General features: G+C 41.7%; 1 protein-coding gene across 1 annotated transcript in view; it reads left to right on the forward strand.

The window, feature by feature from the left end:
• The first annotated feature begins 4348 nt into the window (after positions 1–4348).
• LOC117773156 (melatonin receptor type 1B-B-like) overlaps positions 4349–21695 on the forward strand; it is a 64299-nt gene continuing 46952 nt past the window's right edge. The window contains exon 1 of the mRNA XM_034604860.1: positions 4349–4544. Coding sequence (XP_034460751.1) covers positions 4349–4544 — 196 coding nt within the window. The remainder of the gene's footprint in view (positions 4545–21695) is intronic.

The following is a 21695-nucleotide window of genomic DNA, read 5'->3' on the forward strand; positions in this document are numbered from 1 at the left end:
CTCATAGGGCTTTAACATGGTGTGACATCCTCTGCCCTTAACCCTCAACAAGAGTAAGGAAAAACTACTAAAAAAACCTTTTAACAGAGTAAAAAGAAGGTAGAAACCTCAGAGAGAGCCACATGTGAGGACGGACGGACAGAAGTGCAATAGATGTCACGTGTAAAGGAGAACATCAGAAAGATAAGGGTATTTGCAGCATTGATTAGAGTAACAGGTTGTAGCGTAATGGAAGGTAAATTAATTGATGGATTATTGTCAGTAATGGTCGAGTATCTTCTTAAAGGATGCCCGCACGTGCAAATGTAAGGTCAGCAATGGATAACTATTCACTAATGATAGCTTGGTTAGCCACCTACCCACAGAGTCATATTTTACTGGAATCTATCGACATTAAGAAGATTACAACAATCTCCCATCCAAGAAGTTAACATTACTTCTTGTTGACACATCTAGTTTGGCCTACTTAGTGTGAATTATCATAGTGTTGCTGGCATATTTAAGCAAAGCAATCTTAGGTCACATTATCCCTATGTAAGTTCTCTATTTTAGTACACGAAACCAGCTGGAGTGAAAGGTGAACAATCAAAATAAAATTGGTCTAAAATGTTGCTTTTGCTCAAATGCCAGAAATTGTGTAATGTGTGAGTAGGAGAGGAGACTTACCGCACTTTCCATGAGGAGAAAATGTTCGGAAACCTGTAGTTCATTTGAAATTAGGAGTTGGGCGAAGCATTTCACTGAAACCAACACTTTTTGTTGTTGCAATAACATGAAATGTGACATCTTTTAACTCAACTCAACGCTGGGAGTCCAAATACTTTGACACTGCATATTTAACACTGGGAAATGTATTGTGTATGATCAGGCCTTGAATAATATTTGTGCAGTTCACAATCTACAACATTGATGGAGGCCACAAAAGCCCTGGGGTGAAGGATCTCAGAGCTTAACTTCTCAGCTAAGGTACATGAAGAACTTGTTTACAAGTTAAAGCTCTGTCAAAGGTTTGGTACAGCATCTGAAATTTTCATGTGCTTTTTTGAGCTGATATTAGATGGTTGCAGGAAGGTATTCAGAAAGCATCTCCACAACAAACAGAGCTGTTCGTGCAAACATCCTCTACTTCTTTGCTGTATCCAATCAGCAAAGTGAACCATCCTGTTGTGCTGTAAATGATCAGAATTTTTTACATGCTGTGAAAGGAAAACACAAGATGCCCAAGAAATTCCTGTAGCTTGTCATGTGGCAATTAACACTGTAGTCTGTTGTCTAAAATTCATAATAGCGTGTGGATGATTTATATACAAATATCAGATGATATTGTAAATTTACTTTCTGACAATTAAAACTTGAAACTAATTATAATGAACCTTATGTTGGGCCATGGTTTTGTGTGAAACCACACTTCGGCCTACATGTGCCATCAAAGCCGGAAGCAGCATGTCCCTCCAGGACTCCGTCTCCCAGGGGCCATTAAAAACCAGAGCAAGGAACTCAATGTCCCAGAGGGCATCAACTTCACACAGAGGGGTGGAAACCCCCCCCCAGGGACACAGGTTTCAACTCCCATTGGTCACTCTGGACCCCATGACCTGTGAGGTCACCGGGCCAATATAAGCCAGGTTCTCCAGCTTCTTGCTCTCGATCTCTCTTTTTCTACACTCCCTCCAAGGAGAGAAGGCGGTCGAGCCTCTTCATCCTCTTCCTACGATCCTTCCACAGGAGGGAAGGCTGTCGAGTCTCTTCTCCAGCTCACATCTTCTCTTCCCATCCAACTCTTCGAGAGGAGCACAAAGGTGCAGCTTCCAGCTCATCTTACCAAGGAAACCTCTTCGCACTCCAAGCTCTGCCAACCCTTCAAGCAGCGACTCGATGTCCTGCTGTAAGAACTTCAAACAGCAACTGAACTCAACCGAAACCAGCAAGACGACACAAAACTGCGAACTGCACAGCAACTTCCTTTTTCCCCTTTCCACGGACTGGTAACACAACTGGGCTTAATAATTATACTAGGCTAAGCAAGACTGTTTATTCGATTCTGTGTGAGGTTTATAAGTTTGATTTGTGGTGTTGTGATATTTTGGGTACAAGTTATTGAGAAAGTAATGTTAGTCTGTTATGCTCTTCACAGTCTTTCGTTGCATCCAATCTAGTAACTTCCTCTAATTTGGCACACACACAGACACACGCATAACTCTTCACCTCATTATCTCTACAGGTCGTAAACATTCCAATAGGTGGGGGACGGGTGTTATCTCTTTGGCCAGCGACCATCTTGAAAGCACGCTGACTCACACAGACACACGCACATACCTATCTTTGTTTAGCAATTAGACCGTTAGTAATTTGTGTTTTTATACTTTATTATATTCATAATAAATGTTTTTCTTTCACAAATGTTTTTTTTTTAATGTTGCATAAGTGAATTTCGCCAACCTCTACACTGTCAAGAACCCCATATCTTTCAACTTAGCTAACTATCTATATGGTAATTTTGGTTATAGTTATTAATTTAATTGTTAATCAGAGTTCCAAAATTTGTAGTTAGAACCTTAATCTATGAGACTTAATCAATAAATTGGCTATCTTTTCCCTTCCTTTGAAGGGTGGTGCCCCGAGGTAACTTTAATCAATTAAAGTTATTATTTAATATTAATAATAAAATATTAATATCTAATATTTTATTTTGATAACCAAATTTATTGAATGCCGAAAGGCACACCATTTTATGGTATCACGTTTGATGCATTATGGCACAACACTTAAATACTATTCAACAATGGCAAAACAGACTATTTTGGTGAGAAATTGGAAGTGGTGGAACCTGTAGTACAGTATGACACCAGAAGCAATTGACCCTTGTACATACACTCAAAAAAATCAATTCTCAAAATGACCTACCAGCAATTTTGACCCCGATTTGACTGCTACCAGTTACTGAGAGCTGCAGTAGTTGATCCAAGGATATAGCAAAAGACATGTTCAACCCCGTCCACAGACTGAAGGCAACCTGCCCCACCCAAACTGACTTCTACTGAGTGCTGGTCTCCTGTTTATTCATTTTTTATTAATATTGAACGTGTCATGCAACTAAAATCAGCAATTCAGTTTCTTGGGCAATTTACAATGGACATGCCAAGTGCAAACCCTATTAGATGAAGGGTTCATGTGATATGTGTTCCACATTGTAATGGACAATTTTACCATTATACAACACTATATATTATCTCTGCTTATGCATACTATTTCTGCTTGTGGAACTGCCAAAATTACATCAGAGCCACAAATCTGAAACTGGGTTTGTCTCCCACCACCAAGCGCTCGAAGAGGCCTTCAACCTGTGTCTGGGTCTTGGCTTGGCCAGGAGGCCTTCAGCATGTGTTTGTGTCTTATCTCCTGGGATGTTACTATTCACTCAGTTCACACACATAGTTCTCACAACAAACATAGTTCACATACATAAACACACACACATTTCTTCATTGTATCTGCATAAAAAGCATACGCCTGCAATTGTTTATTTGTCATTCCCTCTGCAGAATGCTCTTTGCATGCTGTATGATTGTCTTGTGGACCTTAAACACATTGTACTATTTGACTCCTACGTTGTCTGTTCTGACAGATTTGAAATAAAATCTAAAGTTGACTCTGACTCTAAAATTGTTGTTGGATAATTTCTGAATGAGCAGATATTTTAAGAATGTCTTCATTGGAGTAGGGTACATGTTTAAACCTTAGAGTTGCTGTGTTGTGAAAGTGAATACAAGTACAAGACAAACTAAGTGAACATTCGAGTCTTTATAGCAGGTCTCTCAGGTAACATTTTTATATATGCTCATCCACCCCATAATGCACCACATATGCCAACCTGATTTATCTTGGTCTTATTCTAATGTTGTTGGGGCATGTACACAAAGCATGCCATCTCTATCATCTCTCCAACTGTGTCATCTAGAGATGACGCTTGGAGACAAATGATGCGTGTGAATGAACGCTCCTGGTGGGAAGAATTTATATTGAATAATGATTGAATTGAATTTGATATTGGGAATGGTGTGGCAGGAGAGACAGGGAAGAGGAGCATGAGCTCTGGAGAGACACAACAGGAGAGAGAATAGGAGAAGAGGGGATTCAGGCGCCGCATCTGTGCTCTGAGCATCCAGGCTCCCCGGGCTTTCTATGGCAGCGAGGCGGTGTAGCAGCTCCGGACTTTGGCGCAGGTTAACGCAGTGACAGCGCAGAGCAAACACTGAGGGGCACAACTGATATTTTGACCATCACTGTGAAGCAGCATGCCAGCGACCAGTCACACCGACTACGGGGTGTAAAGGAGGGGAGAGAGGCTATGGACACGCCTGAGCATAGCTCGGTGTTGAAGAACCGGACCGAACACGGGCCGGAGGCGAGCCAGGGAGCAGCGCGTCCTGCGTGGGCAGTTACTGTGCTGGCCAGCGTGCTGATCTTTACCACTGTAGTGGACGTCCTGGGAAACCTGCTGGTCATCCTGTCCGTGCTGAGAAACCGTAAACTACGAAATGCGGGTAAGAAGCTGAGAGCTATTTTTATATGCGCGTGTGTGTGTGTGTAAACAACGGAGAGCACAGACAGTTTGAAATGTAGATTATTATACATGTGGGCTCTGTAGAGAAACAGCTTTATTCATATTTCACAATAAATCACGTCAACCCAATAAAACCACAATCTGCGTGCTCGAAGCCACAGTAAGACATCTACCCTGATAGCCCAGGATAAAAACAATGAATGAATGAATGAATGAATGACATTTCATATTCATCTGGATCCTGCAGACATGAATGTGTTTTTTTTTTTTATTCAGTCCCACTCTGCTTCATACTGAATGAGTTGTTTTCAACAGTCTGCCTCATTCATCACTGTCTCACCAAACTTGGTCAAATGGACCAATTTCCACTACATCCATTGTTTGTAGGTTCACTGGAGCAAAGCCCACGGTCGGCTGAATGCTTCACCTGAATAATCTTGGTTTATTATATCACAGTTCGAATGATATGATATGATATTTAACCCAGGCTGATACCGCTTGTTTAATTCTAAATCTTCTTTTATCATAGATTAAATTTAGAATAAGGATTAAGTGACTGTGGAAAATAAATTAAAGTTAATACCATTAAATGTCTATAGGCAAAGCATTGAAAGCCATTGTGTGTGGATAGTCTTTTACATTATATTTTATATTACTACTGCCTTGTTTCTCTGCACTAACTATATACATTAAAATGAAAGAATAATACTTAAATGTCCTGTTGAATAATAGAAAAACTTAAAACATTAGCCTTGTTATTATATATGGTGTTGTATACTTCCTGTCTACTTATAATCCATGTGTTACTTATGTGTTTAGAGTTGTGGGAACAGATGTTATCACAGACATGGTAAAGATGCATACTGATTGTGGAGCTTTGTTTCATGTTCTTACTTTTTTGCCCCATGTTTTCTGTTTGTAGGTCAACTGTCATAATCAATCTTAAAACACACAAAAAATAGATATAAAAACTGTTTAATTAATAGAAATCTTATGACCTCCTCTTCACTTTTTCTTAAACCATCACTGCATCTCAGGTCCTTCTTCAGCAGATGGACTTCGCTCTGTTGTCACAAAGACAGCATGATTGAAAGTAACCCTGACACTAAGCCTCTAGCAGGAGCCTGCAAAGATTTGAACACATCTTACCTGGGCCATAAGCACCATTCAGTCCACGAGTGGCGTTCATGTCCTCTGTGTCCTTGTGGATTTGAGCAATTAAGAGGAATAATTAATAATACATCTGATTCAGATAATTAATAATGAATGCACACACACAAAAGCATAGAGGTTCACCAACATGTAAGTTGGCAGTGAAATGGCAGTCTGATGAGTAGATGCTGTGAAATCGAAGTTGGATTGAATATCATTCCTCACAATCCTTAGGCCAAAATTACAGTGGAGCAAGAAAACAGAGTTGCTCAAATTACAATTTTAATCTACAGATTTATTTCCAGGTCAGTGTTCACTAGATAAGAATTGAAGTAAATAGTTTACTTAACAGTACATACAGTATTTGTATACACGGGCAACATAGATCTATCACATTTTGCACACTATTCCAGATATATAAATTCAAACTTCACCCATATAATCATTTGAACTTCTTAAAATGTTTGAACCATATAGTCGATTATAGTAGGCTATATATTACAGTCCACTGAATGCGTAAGCACATTTCCACAGTCTCATATTCTGCTCTGGCAGATACTCAAATCAAACATCAAAATCCCAAGTGCACTGAAACACCCAGCCTATCATAGTCAGCACAGTTCAATAATCTAAGGTAGAATTAGTATCATATGAATTGACATCCTTGAGATTTTGGCCTAATTCTACAGAAGCCTATATTGCTTCACAAACCATGTCAATGTGGATACTCTGTTTAAATTGCTCTTGAAAGAGCCATTACTCTGCAACCCAATTGTGAGTTTGTTCCTGCTGCAACCCTGTATTTTCCTTATTCAATGTTAGCTGCAGGTTTATGATTATGATTCACAGATCTTTCTTTCAGTGATGAGAGCACCTAAATGAAGTAAACAGCCTCATGTTAACCTCAAGTGTATTAGCCCAGGAGCAGGTTTGGTGTTCAGCATAAGCTACCCGGGCAATTTACCCCAGTAAAAAGTGAACCCTGAAAACCTAGGGTTAAAGCTGATGTTACCTAACTAACATAACACAAAACCTGCTTCATAGTACAGGCCTCGGCTCCAGTTATTTTGGCCCAATTCATTCCAAGTCTACAACATTGGCTGTCTGCTGATGTCTGCTGATGTCAGCATGGTGCATGTACTTACTTACGCACATTTTAATAACAGCTGTTTTTTATGTTTCCAGCAGCTACTGGATCCCAAATTCAAAACTGGAGTTTAATTGTAAATAGTACAAGTAGCAAAAAAATGTAAGATTTAATAAAAGTGTGCATTATGCTCTCTCATATCGCTCAAATATCAGTACTCTGGCCTCATTGGTTGGAGTTATCTTATTAGTTACAGTGATACAGATTGTTTAACGTATGGAGCTTTGGTCATTTTAAAAATGGGTTCACACTCCATATAAAAATTGGTTGTGGTCCAACCAGAACGTCAGCGGTCTGATCCCAGTCTTCCCCATCTGCATGCCGAAGTGTCTTTGGGCAAGATGTTGAACCCTGAATGGTCCCTCAAAGAATAAAAAAAGTGCAGCCCATAGATGCACTGTATGTATGAATGTGTGGATTACATGACTGTACTGTAAAGCGCTTTGAGTGGTCATCAAGACAAGAAAAGCGCTATATAAATATACAGTGCATCCGGAAAGTATTCACAGCGCTTCACTTTTTCCACATTTTGTTATGTTACAGCCTTATTCCAAAATGGATAAAATTCATTTTTTTCCTCAAAATTCTACACACAATAACCCATAATGACAAAGTGAAAAAAGTTTTTTGCAAATTTATTAAAAATAAAGAACGAAAATATAACATGTACATTAGTATTCACAGCCTTTGCTCAATACTTTGTTGAAGCACCTTTGGCAGCAATTACAGCCTCAAGTCTTTTGGAGTATGATGCTACAAGCTTGGCTCACCTATTTTGGGCAGTTCCTCCCATTCTTCTTTGCAGGACCTCTCAAGCTCCATCAGGTTGGATGGGGAGCGTCGTGCACAGCCATTTTCAGATCTCTCCAGAGATGTTCAATCGGGTTCAAGTCTGGGCTCTGGCTGGGCCACTCAAGGGCATTCACAGAGTTGTCCCGAAGCCACTCCTTTGTTATCTTGGCTGTGTGCTTAGGGTAGTTGTCCTGTTGGAAGAGGAACCTTCTCCCCAGTCTGAGGTCCAGAGCACTCTGGAGCAGGTTTTCATCAAGGATGTCTCTGTACATTGCTGCATTCATCTTTCCCTCGATCCTGACTAGTCTCCCAGTTCCTGCCACTGAAATACATGCCCACAGCATGATGCTGCCACCACCATGCTTCACTGTACACTGTGTGCACAATTATTATGCAAGTTGTATTTTTGAGGATTCATTTTATTATTGAACAACTACAGTGCTCTCGGTCAATCCAAAATGCTAATAAACCTCAAACCTGAATATTTAAGAAAGTAAAAGTGAGGTTTTGGCTTTCTTAGGAGAATATCTATGTGTGCACAATTATTGGGCAACTATTAGTGTGCAGAATTATGATGCAACTAAATGAAAAACGAAAATGTTCCCATCTCACTTGTTTATTTCCATCTGTTAAAGTGAGAATAATAAACAAAACAACTCAAAATTTACAAATAAACATTTCTGACATTTAAAAAAAAAAATCAGTGACCAATATAGCCACCCTTCTTTTCAATAACAGTAATAAGCCTTCTATTCATGGATTCTGTCAGTTTCTTGATCTGTTGACGATCAACTTTTTGTGCAGCAGCAACCACAGCCTCCCAGACACTGTTCAGAGAGGTGTACTGTTTTCCTTCACTGTAAATCTCCCGTTTTGGAAGGGCCCACAAGTTCTCAATAGGGTTTAGGTCAGGTGAGGAAGGGGGCCATGTCATTATTCTTTCATCTTTGAGGCCTTTACTGGCTAGCCACGCAGTGGAGTACTTTAATGCATGTGATGGAGCATTGTCCTGCATAAAAATCATGGTCTTCTTGAAAGATGCAGACTTTTTCCTGTACCACTGCTTGAAGAAAGTGTCTTCTAAAAACTGGCAGTAGGTTTGGGAATTGATTTTGAGTTCATCTTCAACCCGAAAAGGTCCAACTCGCTCATCTTTAATAATACCAGCCCATACCAGTACCCCACCTCCACCTTGCTGGCGTCTGAGTCGAAGTGGAGCTCTGTGCCCGTTACTGATCCACCCACGGGCCCATCCATCTGGTCCGTCAAGAGTCACTCTCATCTCATCAGTCCATAAAACCTTTGAAAAATCTGTCTTCAGATATTTCTTGGCCCAGTCTTGACGTTTCAACTTATGTGTCTTGTTCAGTGGTGGTTGGGTTTCAGCCTTCCTTACCTTGGCCATGTCTCTTAGCACTGAACACCTTGTACTTCTGGGCACTCCAGGTAGTTTGCAGTTCTGGAATATGACAGCACTGGAGGATAATGGGTTCCTGGTAGCTTCACGTTTGATTCTTCTCAAATCTTTGGCAGTTAATTTGCGTCTTTTTTTCTCAACACATTTCTTGTGACCCTGTTGACTATTTGCAACAAAACGTTTGATGGTTCTGTGATCACGCCCCAATATCTTAGCAATTTCAAGAGTGCTGCATCCCTCTGAAATACTTTTTACAATTTTTGACTTTTCAGAGTCAGTTAAATCTCTTTTTTGGCCCATTTTGCCTGAGGAAAAGAAGCTGCCTAATAATTATGCACACCTTGATATAGGGTGTTGATCTCCTTAGGCCACACCCTCCCTCATTACACAAATACACATCACCTGATATGCTTAAATCCAATAGGCATTCAAGTTTATACACCTTGGAGTTGGAAAATATGCATAAAAATGATGATATGGTCAAAATACTCACTTGCCTAATAATTGTGCACACAGTGTAGGGATGGTATTGGCCAGGTGATGAGCGGTGCCTGGTTTCCTCCTGACATGACGCTTGGCATTCAGGCCAAAGACTTCAATCTTTGTTTCATCAGACCAGAGAATTTTGTTTCTCATGGTCTGAGAGTCCTTCAGGTGCCTTTTGGCAAACTCCAGGGGGGCTGTCATGTGCCTTTTTACTGAGGAGTGGCTTCCGTCTGGCCACTCTACCATACAGGCCTGATCAGTGGAGTGCTGCAGAGATGGTTGTCCTTCTGGAAGGTTCTCCTCTCTTCACAGTGCAACGCTGGAGCTCTGTCAGAGTGACCATCGGGTTCTTGGTCACCTCCCTGACTAAGGCCCTTCTCCCCCGATCGCTCAGTTTTCCATCCGGCCAGCTCTAGGAAGAGTCCTGGTGGTTCCAAACTTCTTCCATTTACGGATGATGGAGGCCACTGTGCTCATTGGGACCTTCAATGCTGACATTTTTCTGTACCCTTCCCCAGATCTGTGCCACGATACGATCCTGTCTCGGAGGTCTACAGACAATTCCTTGGACTTCATGGCTTGGTTTGTGCTCTGAAATGCACTGTCAACTGTGGGACCTTATATAGACGGTGTGTGCCTTTCCAAATCATGTCCAATCAACTGAATTCACCACAGGTGGACTCCAATCAAGTTGTAGAAACATCTCAAGGATGATCAGTGGATACAGGATGCACCTGAGCTCAATTTTGAGTGACATGGCAAAGGCTGTGAATACTTATGTACATGTGATATTTTCGTTCTTTATTTTGAATAAATTTGCAAAAAACTTTTTTCACTTTATCATTATGGGTTATTGTGTGTAGAATTTTGAGGGGAAAAAATAAATTGTATCCATTTTGGAATAAGGCTGTAACATAACAAAATGTGGATGAAGTGAAGGGCTGTGAATACTTTCCGGATGCACTGTAGACCATTTACCATTGTCTACATGATCCCTGTTGCCTGGTGTGAATCTCTTCTTTTCTCTGTGTGACCACTCTTGAGTTAATGAACTTTCTCCCCTACACAGTGAGCGGATATATCTGGTTTTGGTGGTTTCTGATGTTTATTCAGTTTTTGGAGGAGTAAAGAAATATTAAGGGGGCAGCTCAACAATTTATATGTCTCCATGCACTGGCTACATGCAAGAATGTAAAAAAATATATCCTCTCCTCTTTTTAGGGTTAATTTCTGGATCATAGGGGAATAAGGATTCGTGATAAGGCAGTGATATAAAATATAAACAACATAACTTAAATTGCCAGTAAACCTAAGAAGAATTATACAGTTTCCTTTAACAAGTCCACTATCAGACAGAGATCTGTCTGATGGGGGAGGGATGGAGATGAGTCAGAGTGATGAACAGAATTATGAAAGGATCACTGACCGGAGTAAGGGCTGGGCAGGATGGTGGCAGCAGGATGGTGGCAGCACCACTGACAGCGGTCTGGAGGTTGGGCAGGACAGTGACAGGAATACTGACAGGAGTCATGAATGGGCTGGTTATGGTAGTTGGATCACTGGCAGGAATCTGAAAGTTGGAAAGAACTGTGACAGCATCACAAGTTGGAATCTGAGGGGTGAGCAGTATGTTCATAAAATTGGGTTGGATACTGGCTGGATAACTGAAAGGTGTCTGAAAGTTGGGCAGGATGGTGGCAGAAATACTGACAGGAGTCTCAGCAATGGGCAGGTCGGTGGCAGGAATATTGGCAGAAGTTTGAGGGGTGGGCAGGGTGGTGACAGGATCAATGTCAGGAGTGGGTAAACTGACTGGCACAAACTTATATATCTATTATTTGGTGCCATGTTAATGGTTATACTGTCACACAGTTCACATGTTACAGAAATCAAGGGCTCTGGAGAAGCTTTGTCAAGCTTGATATTAGTAAAGTGATGCTACTTTAACCTTGCATGTGTAGCCTTGCCATGGACTTTGAGAGTACAGATTTTAACAGCAAGGCTTTATTGCATTAGTTGATTTGTTGGTTGAAGTAGTTCAGGTTAGGCTAGGAGTCATAGTCAGGTGGTCAGCCAGGCCACCACTTTGGTCCAAACCACAACACGACTGTACAGACCAGTGGGGTTTGGTGTGGGACCAACACACCTTCCTCAACAAAGGTAGCAGTAGCGAGTAGGTGTGAATTACACTGTAACTTGTGTTGTCATAGCTACATCAGTTGTTGATAGTGGACCAGAATATGTGAGAGCGATTCAGCAAGCCATTGGCATCTGAAAGCAGTGAGAATACAGGAACTTATTGTGGTTCTTGAGAAGATGTAGCATTTATTTACTGAGCAACATTGTGCAGCCTAAAAGGTAGTAGTCTAAAGAGTAGTCTAAAAGATGTCAAATTTGAGCTTAAACAGGTCAAGCAGTGTAACAATCAGTTCCCAAATGTTAGAATGCTAACATGATAATCTAAGATGATGAACATTGTAAACATTACCTGCAAAACATTAGCATATTATCAAGACTATGAAGATGTTATGCACTTAAGCTCAATACACCAAATTCAAACTCTACAACTGTAGTTATGGAGCTATAAGAGGTTGAACCATGGAAGTTCCTAAAAGTCAGGATATTGCATGCTCTGTCTGATGTTGACTATTCTTTGAGGGGCAACACTGAATCACAAATAGCTTACCATTTGAAAAATAGATTTCATACATTCAAAATAAATTAGCGTTTTGAGTTTCTACATTATCTTATAGTTTGCTATGTGGCTGGTGAAGTGGGCGTGATTGACCCGCTGATTGAGATTATCAGAATATATGCCACTAATAAAAAACTCCTTTTCTAGATGCCTACCTGATAGTGCTGTAGCAAAATTTAAGGAAATAATTCCAATTACATTTAAACCCGTATTATCCGTCGATATAACAAACAAATTCTTTAAAAACCCTAGCTCCACTAAGATTGACCATCTCGTCGATAGCTCTGTAAAGTCATTACGATTAACATTAGACTCAATAGCGCCTCTAAAAAGGAAACATGTAAAATATAGTAAATTAGCTCTGTGGTATAATTCCAAGACACATGAGTTAAAACAACCGTCAAGAAAACTAGAAAGGAAGTGGCGCTCCAGCAACCGTGTTGAAAATCTCCTAGCCTGGAAAAATAATGTTAAAGCATATAAGAAGGCCCTCCACAAAGCAAGAGCTGCCTACTACTCGAAACTAATAGAAGAGAATAAAAACAACCCCAGGTTTCTCTTCAGCACTGTAGCCAGGCTGACTGAGAGTCACACCTCCACCGAACCCAGTATTCCTCCATCCCTAAATAGCAATAGCATAATATCTTTATGACCTTCTTTAATGATAAAATTCTAACTACCATCTCCTGCCCTCAATTGACACTAATACCCTACCAAGAACAGAAATCTCAGAAACAGCTGAGAATCTTACCAATTATTTAGACAGCTTCTCTCTGATCACCCTTGATCAGCTGACCAAAATAATCTCATGTTCTAAACCCACAACTTGTATCTTGGATCCCATTCCTACAAAATTACTTAAAGAAATTCTGCCCCTAATTGATAGTACGTTACTAAACACAATCAATCTGTCATTATCATCAGGATATGTACCACGGTCCTTTAAACTAGCTGTAATCAAACCCCTTGTCAAAAAACCCACCCTAGACCCGGAGGTTTAAGCCAATTACAGACCGATATCCAACCTCCCCTTCATGTCTAAAATCCTTGAAAAAGTTGTAGCCAATCAGCTGTGTGAGTTTCTCCAGGAAAGTAATGTATATGAAGACTTTCAGTCGGGGTTTAGAGCTAATCACAGCACAGAGACAGCCTTGGCAAAAGTCACTAATGACCTTCTAATAGCTTCAGATCAGGGGTTTGTGTCTGTCCTCGTTCTGTTAGATCTTAGTGCAGCATTCAACACTATTGACCATCAAATTTTATTACAGAGACTAGAGCAGTTAATTAGTCATCTGTCATCTGTGCGCACCAAAGTTAACCACGGTGTTCCACAGGGCTCTGTGCTCGGCCCAATTTTATTCTCATTATACATGGGTTAGGGTTAGGGGGTTAGGGTTAGGGTTATACATGCTTCCACTAGGAAACATTATCAGGACACACTCGGTAAATTTCCACTGCTATGCAGATGACACCCAGTTATACTTGTCAATAAAACCTGAACAATGTAATCAATTAACTAAACTCCAAGCATGTCTCAAGGACATAAAAACCTGGATGACCCGCAATTTTCTCTTATTAAACTCAGATAAAACGGAGGTTCTAATACTTGGCCCTAAACACCTTAGAGATACATTATCTAATGATATAGCTGCGCTAGACGACATTGCCCTTGCTTCCAATGAAACAGTCAGGAACTTGGGAGTGATCTTCGATCCTGATTTGTCCTTTAATTCTCACTTAAAACAAATTTCTAGGACCGCCTTCTTCCACTTGCGTAATATCTAAAAAATCTGACATGTCCTTTCTCAAAAAGATGCAGAAAAACTAGTCCACGCCTTTGTTACATCCAGACTTGATTATTGTAATTCCTTATTATCAGGCTCCAGCAGTAAGTCGTTAAAGACTCTGCAGCTTGTCCAAAATGCTGCAGCACGTGTCCTGACAAGAACCAAGAAAAGACACCACATTTCTCCTGTATTAGCTTCACTACACTGGCTTCCGGTTAAATCTAGAATAGAATTAAAAATTCTCCTCCTCACCTTCAAGGCCCTTAATAATATGGCACCATTATACCTCAAAGAGCTGATAGTACCTTATCAACCCACTAGAGCACTGCGCTCCCAGAATTCAGGCTTACTTGTCGTCCCTAAAGTCTCTAAAAGTAGAGTAGGAGCCAGAGCTTTCAGCTATCAGGTTCCTCTCCTGTGGAATCATCTCCCACTTTCAGTTCGGGAGGCAGACACCATCTGTACGTTTAAGAGTAGGCTTAAAACCTTCCTTTACAATAAAGCTTATAGTTAGAGCCGGTCCAGGCTTGTCTTAGACCTGCTCTTAGTTATGCTGCTATAGGTCTCGAAGGTCGGGGGACACATGACACTCGGAGCTTCTCTTACCAGCTTCTCCTTCCTCTTCTCCATCCTTATCACATCAAAGAAATGAATATCTTATCAATACATGTTACTGACTTGACTTCTTCCCCAGAGTCCCTTTGCCTTATCGCCCGCAGATCCAGGGCCGCGGCTGTGGCCACATCGTGGATTATGATGGTGGATCGCGTATCAGAGATCGTGATCGTAATGGTGGATCCAGTATCGTGTTGGCATCTGATAGTGGTGGTGGACCACGATCGAGGTGGCAGCTGATGGTGGATCCTGATGGCGGCAGTGGACAATGACTGTGGACTATGGTGGCATCCGATCTTGATGGTGGATCATGATCGTGGTGGCTGCTGACCATGGACTATGATTACAACAAGACTGCTTTATATATAATATGTCTACTCAGTTAGACGACATTGCCCTTGCTTCCAATGAAACAGTCAGGAACTTGGGAGTGATCCCGATTTGTGCTTTAATTCTCACTTAAAGGGGACATAGCATGCAAATTCCACTTTGTTAGTGCTTCTACACGTTAATGTGGGTATCTGGCATGTCTACCAACCTAAAAACTCTGAGAAAAAAACACTCGCGCGTTTTGTTATGGTTCCTCTAAGTCAGAAACGTCATGCTTGAGCGACTCGATTGAGCTTCCTGGGTTTTGTGTCGTAACAAGGCACTGGAAGTCTCCCTACATGGTCTTGGCCCACCCCCCACCTTCCCCCCCACACTCGTTACGCCGAGTTTACACCGGACGCAGCGAGGCTGCGCAGCGCCGTTCCCAAGCGCGCAGCCGCCTGGCTGTTCACACGGGACGAGCATTTCTCCACGCTGGTCAGCCCGCGATTCACTCACATGTGGCATTTGTCTGGATCGTTGGGACTGGGAGGCTGCAGCAGCTGCTCGGGAGCGACCGCTCGCTCTCCCATGCGTGAGCTGGAATTTGTGTCAGCGCCACACAGCCAGCAGTGTGGAAGACTACTGTAACACTGGCACAAACACACAGAGCCCCCCCACTCGGTACGCCGGGTTTACACCGGACACGGAAGTGCCGCTGCGAGGCAGCGCAGCGCCATTCTCAAGCGCGCAGCCACCTGGCTGTTCACACGGGACGTGCATTTCTCCGCGCTGGTCAGCCCCATAGACTGTATATATAAGGTCAGCCCGCGATTCTGCTTTCTCCGCTTGTTGTTGTACCCGTTGAATGTCGGGGTTCGGGGGTAAATGATGGTCTTCATAGCCCCCCCCCCCCCCCCCCCCACCTCTCTTTCTCTCTCTGTCTGTCTGCTTGTGTGCTTGTAGTGGATGGGCAGAGGGGGACATTTACCGTAATTTCCGGACTATAAGCCGCTACTTTTTTTCACACGCTGTGAGACTGCGGCTTTTACAACGGTGCGGCTTATTGATGGATTTTCATAGTGTTGCAGGCATGGCCTGCCCCTTTAAGAAAGCTGTTGTGTGTGTGACGTAGTGCACCTGAGAATTGTGGGTAAGGCGCCACATGTTGTACGATTGCTAGTCATATCAGACCAATGAAATTGCCGAACAGGTCACAGTGGACCAATGAAACTGTTTCGGCAAACTAAACCTAATTCTTCAGATCATCCATTTTGCGCTTCATGCACGCACCCTCATCATGGAAAAGACACGAAGATCTGCACATGATGCGGGTTTCAAGTTAAAAGCGATCCGTCTGGCTGTCGAAGAAGGAAATAGAGCTGCTGCACGTAAACTCAACGTCAATGAATCGATGGTGAGACGCTGGAGACGGCAGCATGAAGAACTGACTCGTTGCAAAAAGACGACAAAAGCTTTCAGAGGCAAGAAAAGCAGATGGCCCGAACTTGAAAACGTACTTGAAGACTGGGTGAAGACACAGAGAGCAGACGGCCGAGGTGTTTCCACCGTGCAGATCCGACTGAAAGCTAAAACAATCGCCACCGAAAAGAATATCGAAGATTTTAGAGGTGGACCATCTTGGTGTTTCAGATTTATGCAACGAAAAGGCCTATCAATTAGGGCACGGACGACTGTGTGTCAGCAACTCCCTCCCGACTTCAAGGAAAAAATTACAAACTTCATCGAATTCACTCAAAGAAAGATAGCCGAAAATTCCATTGGACCAGACGACATCATAAATATGGATGAAGTACCTTTGACGTTTGACCTACCTCTCACTAGGACTGTTAACAAAAAAGTAGTACTGTTAAAAGCACTGTTCTGAAAAAATAATTTGCGTATGTTGTGTTGTTGTTGTGGATGTTACCGGCATGTATTTAATTAAAAGTTTAAAAAAAACTTTCCTGTAACATCTTTCCGCGTTAATATCTCATGTTTCAACGGGGACACCTGCGGCTTATAGACAAGTGCGGCTTATTTATGTACAATTTCTTTTTTCTTTAAAAAATTAGCAGGTGCGGCCTATATACAGGTGCGCTCTATAGTCCGGAAAGTACGGTAATTATGTGATTGGGAAAATTAAAACTCCAGGACAACAGAAGGGGAATACAAAGTATGGGATGCATATTTGATAATTTATATCATATAAAATATGTAATTTATATCGTTTAAAATCATGGGGGGAGAGGGGGAGGGGGGAGCTGGCTCATTAGCATTTAAAGGAACAGGCACTCAAAACAGGTCACTCTGTGGAGGGCTGTTTTATACAGGGTAAAAAGGGTGCTGTTTTATATGATCCTTGTGGTATTTTGACCAAAGTATGTTACAGACATTTCATTAAGACCCCAAGGAACCATATCAACCTTTCTCAAAAAGATGCAGGAAAACTAGTCCACGCCTTTCTTACATCCAGACTTGATTATAAGTCTGTTAGTATCAGGCTCCAGCAGTAAGTGGCTGTGGCTGAGGGGAAGAGCGGTCGTCCTCCAACCTGAAGGTCGGCAGTTTGATCCCCAGCCTTCCCCGTCTGCATGCCGATGTGTCCTTGTGCAAGATGCTGAACCCCGAATTGACCCTCATAGAACAACAAAGTGCTGCTAATAAATGCACTGTATGAATGTGTGTGTGAATGGGTGAATGTAAAATTGTACTGTAAAGAGCTTTGAGTGGTCATCAAGAGTAGAAAAGCGCTATATAAATACAAAACCATTTTACCATTTAAGTCGTTAAAGACTCTGCAGCTTGTCCAAAATGCTGCAGCACGTGTCCTGACAAGAACCAGGAAAAGAGACCACATCTTCACTGGCTTCTGTTAAATCTAGAATAGAATTTAAAATTCTCCTCACCTTCAAGGCCCTTAATAATATGGCTCAAAGAGCTGATAGTACCATATCAACCCACTAGAGCACTGCGCTCCCAGAATTCAGGCTTACTTGTCGTCCCTAAAGTCTCTAAAAGTAGAGTAGGAGCCAGAGCTTTCAGCTATCAAGTTCCTCTCCAGTGGAATCATCACCCAGTGTCAGTTCAGGAGGCAGACACCATCTGTACGTTTAAGAGTAGGCTTAAAACCTTCCTTTACGATAAAGCTTATAGTTAGAGCCGGTCCAGGCTTGTCTTAGACCTGCTCTTAGTTATGCTGCTATAGGTCTAGAATGTCGGGGGACACATGACACTCGGAGCTTCTCTTCCCAGCTTCTCCTTCCTCTTCTCCCTCCTTATCACATCAAAGAAATTAATATCTCATCAATACATGTTACTGACTTGACTTCTTCCCCGGAGTCCCCTTGCCTTATCGTCCGCAGATCCAGGGCCGCGGCTGCGGCCACATCGTGGATTATGATCTGTGGATCGCGTATCAGAGATCGTGATCGTAATGGTGGATCCTGTATGGCGGATTCTGTATCGTGCTGGCTGATCATGATAATAATGGCGGATCCTGTATCGTGTTGAGCATCTGGTAGTGGTGGTGGACCCGTCCTCTTCGGGTTCAGAGGATGGTTGCTGGGAGAATAGCTGTTGGAGAACCTGTTCTCTGGTGAAATGCTCCTGACGTGACATCGTGCCATGGTCCGGGAGAGAGTGGCACACGGAGGGTCTAATGTACCCCCCTAGATTGTAATTGGAATCAGGTGTGGGTCTAAATGACCCCACAGAGCACCACAGCGCCCTCTCTGGGGGTCTAAATGACCCCCCAGGAGAATCGAGAATGACAATCCATTGGTCTCAATTACCCCAGGAGAATTGGATAATGACAATCCTTGGGTCACCCTAACCCTAACCGGCCAGGGCTTGCGTATGATCGCACGCACGAACGCACACACGCACGCACGCACACTCTGGGTCAATCCGACCCAGGAACAACACGAGGGTTAAGGTAAAAATATGCTAAAATAATCATATTTCTTTGTAGAATTTACAGATTACTGTAGTTTAAACAAAGAAAAACTGTAATACAAAAAGCAATACAATACAGTTAAAATATATCAGTAGGGTCATAATAATAATAATAGTAATGATAACTTTATTTGTGTAGCACTTATCTAAACGAGGTTACAAAGTGCTTCACACAAAAGTACATGGCAAAAATGAATTTAAGAGCCGAATCATAACATAATAAGGTCAAGACCTTAAGTTTATAGAGAAACCCAACAGTTCCCACAATGAGCAAGCACTTAAGGATAAACACTTTTCTTGTTATTATGGTAATTACTAGTGATTAGTTTCGAGAAATAGTTGGCTCTTGCAATTTTTATTTTGTCATTATAGGAAGTTAAGAGTTCTTTCATATTTAGGTAGTGGACATGCAGTTTGGTCTTTTTCCACTTCCGTTCGTTTTTTCTGCACAGCCTTTTAAGTTCTCGTAGCCTGTCATCAACCCATGGAGAGGTGTTAATAGGGGATTTCATTCTTGTTTTAATGGGGTTTCTATGATATCCAGTGTGGTTTGACAGGTATTATTGAACCCATTAAGTAAAATATTAGGATCAGATGACTCATGACTCACGTTATGGTCAAGAAGACCTACGGAAAAGTTTGATGAGAATTTTGAGGCACTATGTTCATTTAAGATATACGTGAACTTTTATGTAACTTTGTATGTTTTTTTGGGCAACGTTGAACAGGGAGTCAAACTTAACACAGAGGGCATGATGGACTAGACACGTAAACCACGAGGTCCCAACTTTGACACATAAATAAGTTATAATTCGTTAATAGCCTGGTTAAATAATTATTTCATTGTAGTATTTTGAGAGTCAACAAAGTATTTGGTAGAATCTTCGGAACAAAAAATGCCTCCCAAGTCTTCTAAAACCGTGCTGACTAACAACTCAGAGGCTAAGGCTACTATAGCAAGAACACTGTGGACGCTAGCATGCTACAGGCATTCCGGGAGATTGTCAAGGAAGTTATTCAAGAAGAGAATAGCGGTCTCCATGAAGAGATCAAGTGGGCCATCTCTCTGATAAAAACTGCCCTAGATGAATGCAGTGACAAACTACGTGAGCATGACGAAGGGCTGAATGACTTGGATACCCGCTTGGAGGCGATGGAGACGTGATAAGCAAATTTGAGCCAAAAAACTGCAGGAGAAGACTGATGATCTGGAAAATAGAGGAGGACGATGCAATCTACGTATCATAGGAGTGCCAGAGGGTTTGGAAAAGGGAAATCCTACACAGTTCATCACCGGGGTTCTACACAACGTTCTTGGGGGTCCTAATGGCTTGGAGGAGCCCCCGATTCTGGACAGGGCTCATCATGCCACGGCTCAGGTACCTCGTGAGGGGGACCGACCGCGCCCGTTCATCCTGCGGGTTCACGGGCTATCGATGCGTGCCGATTTCTTTTCCCATCAACCAGAAAATACAAATTTTTCTCAAGTATCAAACATACTCGCATATCAATTACTTTTTCGTTGACAAAAAGCTATTATCTAATGTCAAAGTATGCATGTATAATAGTATATAGAAAAACATTATATACATTATTATATAAACAAATATAACTACTGATGTAACTTATAGTATCATTTGGGAAAGTTAAAAGGCATTCTTACGGGGCCATATAATTTCATACTGTTTGTTCACTAATAAACAAAGACAGAAACGTCTAACTGAATTAACAGACCTCATAATGAAATTGGATCAACAACACTCAGCCACCCCCTCTCCATATCTTTACAAACAAAGGCTAAATTTACAAACAGCATTTAGTGGAGGGGCGACCCGTGGCATGTCCAGTAACTGGTTGTAAAAATATGTTCAGTGTGAAATCATCATTACCTGCTCATATGTCCAGGAAACATAGAGCATGTTCGGCGGATAGCATAAGTGAATGTATAGGGAAACTATTTCTCAGTCTTCTTCTGTCATTGCATGTGAAGATGCTTTCCAGAGCTCAAATGATGCAACAATAAATGAAAGCATTGAATTGCCACAGAATTTCAATGAGACCTTTCTTAGGAATCTATGTCTATTCTACCTAAAATTGCAAGGGCAGCTCCTTCTTCCAGCTTCAACAATACAGACGATTGTCGAAGAGATGGAAAATGTGCATGAGTTGGGACAGGATTACACTTTAAGTAAACTACATTCACTTTTAAAAGATGACATGTGTCTAACAGATGATGTTATTGCTAAAATCTGTGATTGTGTGAAGGATTCAGATCTGTTCTCTGTCATCAGGGACCACTGAGAACAACATATTCAAGAACTCAGACGTACAAAAAGATGTTCAAATACATAGAACCTAAAAAACATTCGGAAATTATGAAAATATGACAGAAAGGTTTGCTTACTACATACCCGTCAACAAACCACAAATAGCTTATTAGAATCAGAATTATGGAAGAATTCTGTGTCACAACAGTCTTGTGAAACAGACTCAGATGATTTTGGTGACATAAGTGATGGTCACATCTTTAAGTCCAACCAGTGCTTCATTGAAAATCCAGGATGTCTAAAGCTTATTTTGTACCAGGATGCTTTTGAAATGGTCAATCCCCTTGGCTCTGCTAAGAAAAAACACAAAGTTGTTGCAGTCTATCTTTCTGTGGCAAATTTACCTGCTCATGTGCGGTCCAATACTGATCACATGTCCCTTGTATTATTATGTGGAGAGAATGACAACAACAACATCCCCTCCTTCGTTTCTGCCCTGTGCATGAT

Source organism: Hippoglossus hippoglossus, chromosome 13, assembly GCF_009819705.1.
Source record: "Hippoglossus hippoglossus isolate fHipHip1 chromosome 13, fHipHip1.pri, whole genome shotgun sequence".
Classification (NCBI taxonomy): Eukaryota; Metazoa; Chordata; class Actinopteri; order Pleuronectiformes; family Pleuronectidae; genus Hippoglossus; species Hippoglossus hippoglossus.